Raw genomic sequence first — 11018 nt, 5'->3', positions numbered from 1 at the left:
AATGATTTAAAAAAAATCCGAGTCAAATTTTCTAAGATGAATCATTCGAGGAAAGATTCATCATGATTTTCCCACCCGTCAATGATATGTGAATCATTCTATAAGAAATTCACACCTCTCCCATAACCTTGCTGAGAAAAAATTATTTAAAAAAAATCCGAGTCAAATTTTTTGAGATGAATCATTCGAGGAAAGATTCATCATGATTTTCCCACCCTCCAGTGACATGTGAATCATTCCATAAGAAATTCACACCTCTCCCAAAGCCTTGCTGAGAAAAAATGATTTCTTAAAAAAAAATCCGAGTCAAATTTTCTGAGATGAATCATTCGAGGAAAGATTCATCATGATTTTCCCACCCGTCAATGATATGTGAATCATTCTATAAGAAATTCACACCTCTCCCATAACCTTGCTGAGAAAAAATGATTTAAAAAAAATCCGAGTCAAATTTTCTGAGATGAATCATTCGAGGAAAGATTCATCATGATTTTGCCACCCTCCAGTGATATGTGAATCATTCTATAAGAAATTCACACCTCTCCCATAACCTTGCTGAGAAAAAATGATTTAAAAAAAATCCGAGTCAAATTTTTTGAGATGAATCATTCGAGGAAAGATTCATCATGATTTTCCCACCCTCCAGTGATATGTGAATCATTCTATAAGAAATTCACACCTCTCCCATAACCTTGCTGAGAAAAAATGATTTCTTAAAAAAAAAATGCGAGTCAAATTTTCTGATATGAATCATTCGAGGAAAGATTCATCATGATTTTCCCACCCTCCAGTGATATGTGAATCATTCTATAAGAAATTCACACCTCTCCCATAACCTTGCTGAGAAAAAATGATTTCTTAAAAAAAAAATCCGAGTCCTGTTCTACCATAACATGCATTTGGCCACTTTGGGCTCGCTGTGATGACGCAAGAGATCTGCCCTGGCAGCTGGTGGGACGTTGTTTCCATTGTTTACTGGCAGTAACTGGTAAATATTTTTTTAACCTAACGAAACTATTACCCGTGTAGAGGTCGACCCCCAATTTTTTGGCCCAAAAATTTGGGGATATTTTTGTGTAATGAAGAAGTTTTTCAAACTGGTAAATCCCAGAAATTAAAAATATCACCTCCCCAAAGGAGCAACACACCAACTCTTATGTATCAAAAAGCTAAGTGATACTCAGTTGGATTTCTCTCACCAACTTTTATCATTGTACAAAACTCAGTTGAATTTATTGACAACATAAATGGTTGGTGTGAGAAATCCATTTTGTAGCTTTTTGACACATGATAAAAGTCTAACTGAGTTTTTGTAATGTAAGTTGAGATTTCTCTCACCAGCCATTTATCATTAGTTGAAACCTGAATATATATTTGGTGCAGGATATGACTCATCACTTTGAGTGTGTATAAGACAAGCAGGATATGAGTCATCTCTCTGTTAAGTGTGAGACAACTTTATCTTACTTCTCTTTGTTTAAAATAATATCATATATGATAGTTGGGTTTTACCAAGTGTACTAAAACGCTGGCGAGAAATAAGAAAAATAAAAATATTGGTAAGAGAATCCACCAAGTTGAGTTTTACCAAGTGTACCAAAATGTTGACGAGAAAGAAAAATATTTTATGAGACTCCACCCATGGGGGACGCCCTTACCACAGGCGGCCTCTGATTGGTCCAGACAATCCTATCTCTTTTCTCTTATTTAGCTCCGCCTTACAGATTTTTACAGTCAACAAATTTTAGTTACACTGTAAGGTGTGTCTAGTGTTTAATATTTTACTTTGTGAAAGACGAAAGAAAACTTACCTTAGTAAATTACAGTGTTTATAGTTTAGACTCAAATTCAAAACATTATTGACAATTACATCAAAAGGAACTCTTTCGTGTGAGCGTTAAGAAAAAAGCGGCACAAGATAAGAATTATGCTGGTGGAACAGGTAAGTCATAATATTGCTAGTGTGGTTATTGATTGACAATATGAAACAAGCTTAACTATGGTTTTTCTGAGGCTTGGTACGATTTTACGTGTTTGTAAACTCGAGGAAGTAGTGTGGTGGCTCTTCATCGTGAATGAATACACATATTTTCCTTATATGAGAACATCGTTCTTCGAAGTTTGTCGTGTGAGTAAATGGTAAAAACTTTACCGTTCAACCTAATTTTTTTTTTACGTGGATTAACCAACCCAGGCACAGTGACTGACCCACGTCGGGGCCTGTAATAATAATTCTTTAGTACTATTAATAATAATAACAACTTTATTAATAATAATATTAATAATAAATCACCATAAATACCGAAATGAAAACACACAAAAAGTGAGAATCAATATACAGTATGTATGTTGTGTTGTCGATATTACGAGAAACAATTGGGACCCTGCAATTGTGTGTAAATGACACATTTAGTCAGTTCAGCAACCTTGGACTTGCTCCTAATTTTCGTGATGCCATATGGCAGCAGGGTCTACCATTAGAGTACACATTATGCTTCCAATATCTTCCCACCCGGTAGTCAGGGAAGTCTGTACTACTGTTAATAATTTCCCCACAACTTCTAGATTTTCTTATTATACCTATCATATAGTTTACACAATTTTAAGACACATTTGTCATTGTGTCGCAACTGACGTGGAACAGAGATAGTTAATATGAGTTTGTGGTCCAGGGTGGCGGAGACCTCCCGTTGGTAAGGAAGTTAGGTTAGGTAGGTTTGGTTACTGTTATAAACTACATATTAATAATTACTTTATTTCCGACGGTAATGAAGGTCATAATGTGTAAGTTACCATAGAATTCCTTTTTTTTATGTCGTTAATTTTCATTCATCAATAGATTTATATTCATATTTGGGATACATTAATATGTAAATTTTACTTTGTTCGGCTTATAGGCAAGGATGTTCTCTCTTATGAGTTTACAACTAATACAGGTTGAAAATTTCTGGCTGCGACTATTTTTTTGACTTATTTTACCATTTATTGTTTGTTACCTTAAATCTAAATAACTTTTGACATAGATAAAGGAATTTTTGTGGCTACAGTTACAATGATAGGTTAGGTTATAATGTTTGGAGCTATTTCAATAAATTCCTTTCTAACATAGTAGTGTATATATAACATAGTTGTGTACAGTGTATGTAACCACAGCTCACAGTAAGAAAGTTTTTATTGTTTTTTCTCTTGAAGGAGGCGGCCCCCAAATTGAAAATACCCTGTACATACACTGCAATTGACGAAGCAGTTCTTCAACTCTTAGATCCAGCCTCTCTACATGGGATTCCAGCGATTTTGGAAAGTGAAGAACTTATTGATGGTAATTCACTGAACATACTTTTCCAACCCTCTGATAAATTTTGTTCTTTTCTATCCTTGTTTTTAAATCCTAAAATAATTTTGGTACTATTTTTTCACTAATATCTTACTTTTGAAATACAGTATACTTATTTTTTGTATATTCTTAAAAAAAAGCAACATTAGTAAGGTAGCTAAATTTATAGCTTGCATATTGCTTCCCTAAGTTAGATATTAAATGTTGTTATAACTCGTATGTTTATGGAAAAAATTAAGAAGTGCAAATACTCTATAAGAAATTTAACGCCTGGAACTAAATGCCATATATTATAATTAAATCAATTTATAATATTGTAACCATGTTAACTTAGTTTATATTTACATTTAAAAATATTTTATACAAATATTTTTAGATGGTCAACACTATTTTTCAGACCATTTTTTGTTCTAAAAACTTTTATATATTTATATTATACCCTTAACAGAGACGTCAATCAAACTATTATACATTTCCTTCCAGAAGAAGAAAGAGCACAAACCCCAGGACCCTCAGGAGCTAGGTTTACGGCTATTCATTCCAGCGAGGAATCTATGTTTAGGACCGTTCAAGAGAAAGAGGATTCTCTAACTATCTTGCTGACTGAGGATATACACACTTGTTAACTAATAACATAAGAACATAAAAACATAAGAAAATAAGGAGTCTGCAATAGGCCGGTTGGCCTGTGCATGGCAGCTCCTGTCGAGAGTTACTACCACTCTATCATCCATGAATCTATCTAGCCTCCTTTTGAAACTTTCCAGAGTTCCCGCACTTACTACAAAGTTGCTAAGCTTGTTCCACTCGTCCACCACCCTATTTGTGAACCAGTTTCTTCCTATCTCCCTCCTAAACCTAAACTTATCCAACTTGAATCCTTTGCTCCGAGTCCTATCCAGTTCGGATATTATAAGAACTTTATCTATATCCCCTTTATTGATTCCTTTCACCCACTTAAATACTTCTATCATATCTCCCCGCACTCTTCGTCTTTCTAGGGAATGCAAGTTAAGTTTCTTTAACCTATCCTGATATGGAAGGTTTCTAAGTCCCGGAATCATTTTTTCATTCTTCGCTGCACCGACTCTAGTGAATTTATATTCATTCTATAATAAGGGCACCAGAACTGAACCGCATAATCGAGATGCGACCTGACTAGCGCAAGATATAGTTGCAATAAGACCTCTGCACTCTTGTTACTTACACTTCTAGATATAAAACCCAATACTCTGTTTGCCTTATTTCGAACATGAACGCACTGTTTTCTAGGCCGTAGGTCCGGGCTTACAAGTACCCCTAGGTCTCTTTCACAAGTCGACTTCTCTAGGTTGATGTTGTTAAGGCTGTATACATTATAAGTATTTGTTCTTCCAATATTAAGTACGCTGCACTTGCTGGTGTTGAATTTCATTTGCCATTTTTCAGACCACCCCTGCAGTTTATTTAGATCCTCCTGTAATGCATTTGCATCCTGCCCTGAATTAATTTGCCGCCCTATTTTGGTGTCATCCGCAAACTTGCTTATGTGTTGCAGTGCTACTAAGGATAATGTTTACCCAGGTTTTGGGTAAAAGTTCATACCACAATCAAATGTATAGCTTTGAAAGCAGACTCATGTACTTATTTTTATTTTTTAAAGGTTCCTTTATTTTGTAATACGTACAGTAGTTAATTTCCAGTTCAACCTGTTTTATTGATTAATTTGTATTTAATAATGTATGATTCAAGTAGGTTGAAACAGAAATAATGGTGCAAATTCACCAACAGCCTACTGTAATCACTGCTATTTAACACACATTAGTCTCCAAAGAGCAAGTTGTTGCATTGGTTCTTTCATAAGGATGTGCTGTCTCATGCTAAATTGTATACCTTAAAAAGCCAAGAGTTTGCTATTTGTTTTCTTTATTTCAGTATTTGGTTAAAAGTTTACTTTAATATACGGGTATTGATGTAGGTACATTTCTTGACGCCAGTCAGACCTTATTTTCTACAATAATATTAAAGATAGAAGATGAGAGTAGTCTACTAGTCACACAAGGACCTAGCAGACCTCTCCAACTAACACAATAACAAACAACCCCTTGCTAGCTAGCTCCCCCCCCTGTTCCCTTGAGCTCGGGCGACCTCTTAGTGCAGCCTTCACCGCAGCCAATCAAATCGTCTCTGCTAGGTGGATAGCCCACCTGCTCTTATTCTCTATTACTTTACTTCCCTTTTCATAACTTTTCTTCTACCTTACCTCTTCTCTCCCTTCCCATGGCAAACCATTGCCATTTTATCTCCATCATCATCATCATCATCGGTAGGCTACACCGTCACGCATGTCATACTTTGGCAATGTTTTTTAATAATACACAAATATAACTGGAAACTAGCGGCTGTACTCTTGAATTATTACGTGTGACGAAGACGCAGCCTAGCACATTTCTTACGCAGAGAATGAACGCCAGACCTGGCGATGATTTTATAGTACGGACCTTAGTCTGCTTACAATAACATGGACAGAATAGAAGCATATTTTTCCAAATAAATGGATAATGTATATTAGTCATTCAGTGCTGTAAGGAAATTTCATGTGTCATAAATTAGTTTCCTTAACTATATAACAATTAGTTATCAATGATGGTCATGATGCAGCTGGAATCATAACTTGTACTAGGCTTCTACTCTTATAATAGGTTTCTACTTGTACCTGGGTAGGAAATTTCATTACTCACAATACAGTACCGGTATAGTAATAACCTACAACAATTATATATTTCATGGGAAAAAAATTATCTGCAATATATTTTGCTTCAGAAAACTGCTACCGATTCAAGTGTTCCTGAATAGAAAAGACGCTTCACGCCCAAATCAAGCGGAAATTGGTGGGCTCAGTCAAGATGGTGGACTCAGTCAAGGTGGTGGACTCGGTCAAGAAGGTGGAATCAGTCAAGGTGGTGGACTCAGTCAAGATGGTGGACTCAGTCAAGGTGGTGGACATATTCTGAATGATGGAGACACTGATGGTGGACAGATTCAAAAAGATGGACATGATCAAGAACTGGGACCTTCTTCCAGAAGAAAATGTAAAAAGCCTTCGCACAAATTGTAAGTTATTTTCATGTATTAAGAAATAAGTCTGTTTCCCACCCACATGAAGTCTGCATAATGATTTAAGTTAAGTAACAGATGGTAGAGCATCTTTCATAGTTTGAATTTATTTTGTAAAATATATATTTAACCCTTAACCTTATGTATTATTTCATGTATAATTATCCACCCTTATTAACTCCCTTATCATCTGTTTATCGACATCCAGACTGGCATATCATTTATCTATCCACATCCATCCAGACTCTCTCATGTCATCTATCTATCCACATCTAGACTCATCATACATCTGTCCACCCTGGCTCACAAAGGGCAGATACACACTCGCTTTTAGACATACAAAAATCTTTTAACTGTTGACTGACGGAATTTAGCAACACTCATGATTTGTACCTTTCTTTCTGTTATTCAGGTCGGTAAACTACTGGAGAACAAAATATATGAATAATAAGGCGAGTGTCAAACATTTCCAAAGCTATCTTCGGGCAGCTAAATCTACAATAAGGAAGCAAAATACTTGGAAGCCTGCGGCAGCCATATTCTCCAATGCACAGTTAAGAAGATTATCGAATCCTGCATCTAGAAGTCCTTGGAACCAAGACAGTGTGGCTAAAGCTTTGGCACTAAGTCCATCTCTTCCAAAGCTTATGGTTTCGTTACTAATGTATTAAATTATCCATTACCCTCTGCAGAATGTCTTAGCCGATGAATAATGAACTTTCAAACTCCCCCAGGAATCTTAACTAAAAGCCTGGATTTATTAAATGCAAATGGTTTACTAAAAACAGTTCAGAAAGATTGACAGTACTTTCGTTTGATGAAATGTCCATTAAGTCCCTGTCAAAAAGCACTGGTTATTGCAGGAAATGCACTACCTAAGATCTTCAACTTCCTTCAATATAAATGCAATGTAAATTATGGTTTAACATCTACATTAACTCAGGATGCCCTTGAGAATTTTTTCTCTTGTGTTCGGCTCATTGGGGCAGGTGCATATGCAGATTGCAGTGATTTTGAGGCAAGGATTAGGATTTTATTGTTAGACTTAGATGTACCTGCTTCTCTTTTCCAGTCTACATTAGTCGAGGTACAAGATGAAACCGATGATAACACGCCATATTGTACAGCACGCAATATAGGATTTCAGCTTTTTGAATGTGAAGTTGACGACATTGAGTATCATGAAGTACAACTGATAATGTCTCAGACAATAGACAACCAGGGTTGTCCTAGTAAGGAGAGCATAGATGCCTAACAGGAAGCATTAAAATATGTAGCAGGTTACATAGCATTTAAGCTCAAAGAAACTCACCCTCACTTTCTTGGAGAACCTTCAAAGAATTCTTGGATTTCAAATATTAGGAAAGGCCATTTACTTTATCCTTTCCCTGAATTATTGGAATTGATCAAACATTTTGAACTTGTTTTTTGTTTAATTCATGGAAATACTTTAGATGTAAACCCAGGAGTAATTCGGCACTTTTTTTTTTTAATTAGTACTAATGTCTAAATATCCAAACTGTGATGAAAATTTTTTGAAACTGTACAGTATACTAGAACAAGAACATTTATTAGATTAAAATACTTTGAAAAGGGAATATGCAAATAAGCAGGTTAGTTTCAGAATCTATAAAAAGAACAAACAATGGGGAGCCTCAAAAATTTATTAATCTAGGCCTCCAAATTCATTCCTCGATGCACCATCCCATTATTACTGCAAAGATTATCTATCACAAGACACGTTTTATTACTTTTTCACAGACGTGGAAAAACAATAGCTCACGAAGGTGGCTATTTTACCAGACTTGTGTTGAAGCATATACGTATCACTATGCGTGCTAATTAAAAATCAAGATCTAGGTGGTGTTATTCGTTAAAAGTCGATCATGTGATTCTAATGACAGAAATAGTATGTATGTATTTATGTGTGTTTGTACTGAAAAGACGAAAAACGTAAACAGTTATTATGTCTGTTAAATGTTATAACATGAAAATGTATCCAGATCAATAGCAACTTGTAAAGTTATTCCGATACCTGTGTGAAATATATAAATGCATTCTTCATATATCGAGTATTATTTACATTTTTAAGGATATGATATGGTTGTGTGTACCGTAACTCTTAAACCATCACACTTCTTTTTGTATATCAATTAGAGTAAAATAAAACGTGTTTTACTTATTTTCAACATTAACAGTTGATGCTTCAGTCAGAACCAGTTGATGAAGTCAAGCAACAGTTACCAGACTGCTGAGAATAGCCAGAATGACAGAATAAAATTAAAATGGGAGGAAATGTATTGAATATTTTACAATTCGACCGGAGTTCTCGTTTTAGTGTAAATTTCGTCAAACATTTTCTTATTGTATAATTTACATGACAATATACACTGTATATTACATATTATTAAATATCTTGATAAAATCACACGGGAAAATGGAAACAATGGAGCACCTTAGCTTTCGTCTTTATTCAAGACATCTTTAGAGGCAACTGGCTTACGATACGATACGAAGTCATTAGTTAAGAGGTGAAAGAAGATTATTAGGAATTGAAGAAAAAGTGGTGAAACTGAAATACAGTAGGAGTAGAAAGAATCTGGGCTCAACCAGATCGCTTCATCTTTCTTATTGGTGTTTTGTCTTTGTTCTGCTCCCTTGGGTCGTCAGACCTTTGTATTAATATTGGTTTATTTATATAATGCTGCTTATTATTATTATTTTTTATTGTTGGAGTTAGTGAGCCCGCCCAGGTCCTTGTGTAACTGGGAGGGTAGTCACATTTTTTTTTTTTTGAGGTGTTAGTTAAGTGTTAGTTGTGTTAGTCTAAAGGTACACTGTATGGAGAGGCCTGCCAGGTTCTTAGTGGAGCTGGTTGGTCACTCTCATCTTTATTCCTCTAGTAATGTTTTATGTAGAAATGTGTATATTGAGGCAGGAGGTGGTTCAATTACTTCTTCCTGGCTGATATAGCTGGGAGGGTAATCACATTATTATTATTAATATTATATATATATATATATATATATATATATATATATATATATATATATATATATATATATATATATATATATATATATATATATATATATATATATATATATATATATATATATATATATATATATATATATATATATATATATATATATATATTTTTTTTTTTTTTTTTTTTTGAGTTAGTGAGCCTTGAGGTCCTTGTGTAGCTGGGAGGTAGTCTTTTTTTTTTTTTTTTTCTCTTACTAAGATGTTAGTTCAATGTTAAATGTTAAATGTTAAATGTTAAATATTAGTTATGTTAGTCTAAAGGTACATTGTATGGAGAGGCCTACCAGGTTCTTGTGGAGCTGGTAGGTCACTCTCATCTTTTATTCTCTCTATTAATGTTTTATATGTATATTGGGGCAGGAGATGGTTCAATTACTTTCTTCCTGGCTGATTTAAACCAACTGTGTTCTTGGAATCCTTCGTTGTCTATATTATTTATCCAGTTTTGATATGTTTCTGTGTTAAGTTCAGTCACTTTTTTCCAAATATTTACAGCTTTGTTGTGTATATCTACATTGATTGCTAAGAGGTTTGCTCTCTTGTGTAGCTGTTCATTATTGATGTGGTCTGTATATTTTATGTTATATATAAATCTGAGGGCTATATTTTGTACTGTTTGTAACTTTTTAATGCACGTTTTACTAAGGGTGTTCAATGGGATGGGTGGTGATCCATAATTGATTTGACAAGGGAGCAATATAAATCTTTCTTTTTTATTGTTATTAATGCTAAGGTTCTTAAGCGTTTTATTTTGATAATCTTGTCTTGCCCTGTCGTTCTTTATCTTTTAAGTATGTTATATATCCTCTTTTTGTTAGTTTTTAATCCAGAAAGCATCCTACCTTCAATTATCGTATGGTATAGTTCCTGGTCGACTATTGCCTGGACTTGTTTTTAATCTTGGCTATTGGTATTATCTTGAATTTATTCTTATTTGTCCTGATTTTTCCATTTTTTCTCAAAATCATTTATGTTTTATCGCTCTTACCGTGTAGAGTGCCATAAATTGAGTTGATTTTCCTGGGTATGATACTATTTGAGTAATATCATCAGCAAACATTACATATTATTCACTAAAGAGGTAGGTTGAGGTGTCTGGAAGTATAAATTGTATATAGTGTTGGAGAAAGGCATCCTCCTTGAGTTACTCCACTCTCAAGATTAAACATAGTTCCTAAAAAGTTTCCAATTTGAATTTGTGCTCTCCTATCATCTAAATAGTTACACAATATTCTTAGCAAGTATTCGTTAAGTCCCAGTTTTAATATTTTATATTTCAAGCCTAAATGCCAAACTTTATCAAAAGCCTTAGAAACATCCCTTAAAATTATATTGATCTGGTTACCCTTGCTTTTTTCTATTGCAATTATTTCCGTTACTATAGCTATTGCAGTTAGGGTATTTCTATTGGAAATAAATCCATGTTGTCTGTTGTTAGTTTTCCCATGTTGTGTTAAAAAGGCTATAAGTCTTGAATTTAATATTTTTTCCAATAGTTTCCCGGTAATTTCTAATAAAGATATTGGCCTGTAGTTTA

At 34.3% G+C, this 11018-nt stretch overlaps 1 protein-coding gene across 1 annotated transcript; it reads left to right on the top strand.

Moving 5' to 3' along the window:
• The first annotated feature begins 5776 nt into the window (after positions 1-5776).
• On the top strand, positions 5777-8496 carry LOC121875663. Its single transcript, XM_042380285.1, has 3 exons — positions 5777-5806; positions 5997-6427; positions 6843-8496. Exons 1-3 carry the CDS (start codon positions 5777-5779, stop codon positions 7099-7101), a joined length of 720 nt encoding a protein of 239 aa, XP_042236219.1. The 3' UTR covers positions 7102-8496.
• The last annotated feature ends 2522 nt before the right edge of the window (positions 8497-11018 follow it).

The sequence above is a fragment of the Homarus americanus genome, unplaced genomic scaffold (assembly GCF_018991925.1).
Source record: "Homarus americanus isolate GMGI-L3 unplaced genomic scaffold, GMGI_Hamer_2.0 scaffold22250, whole genome shotgun sequence".
NCBI classification, from domain to species: Eukaryota; Metazoa; Arthropoda; class Malacostraca; order Decapoda; family Nephropidae; genus Homarus; species Homarus americanus.
Note: the sequence above shows the minus strand (reverse complement) of the source record. Positions and strands in the feature narration are given on the sequence as shown.

What these genes read in the sequence shown, in the direction of transcription:
- LOC121875663 (XM_042380285.1), top strand. Translation starts at nt 5,777, where the DNA reads ATGAACGCCAGACCTGGCGATGATTTTATA. An exon ending in GACCTGGCGATGATTTTATA is followed by an intron (nt 5,807 to 5,996) that starts GTACGGACCTTA and finishes AACTTGTACTAG; the next exon opens with GCTTCTACTCTTATAATAGG. An exon ending in AAAAAGCCTTCGCACAAATT is followed by an intron (nt 6,428 to 6,842) that starts GTAAGTTATTTT and finishes TCTGTTATTCAG; the next exon opens with GTCGGTAAACTACTGGAGAA.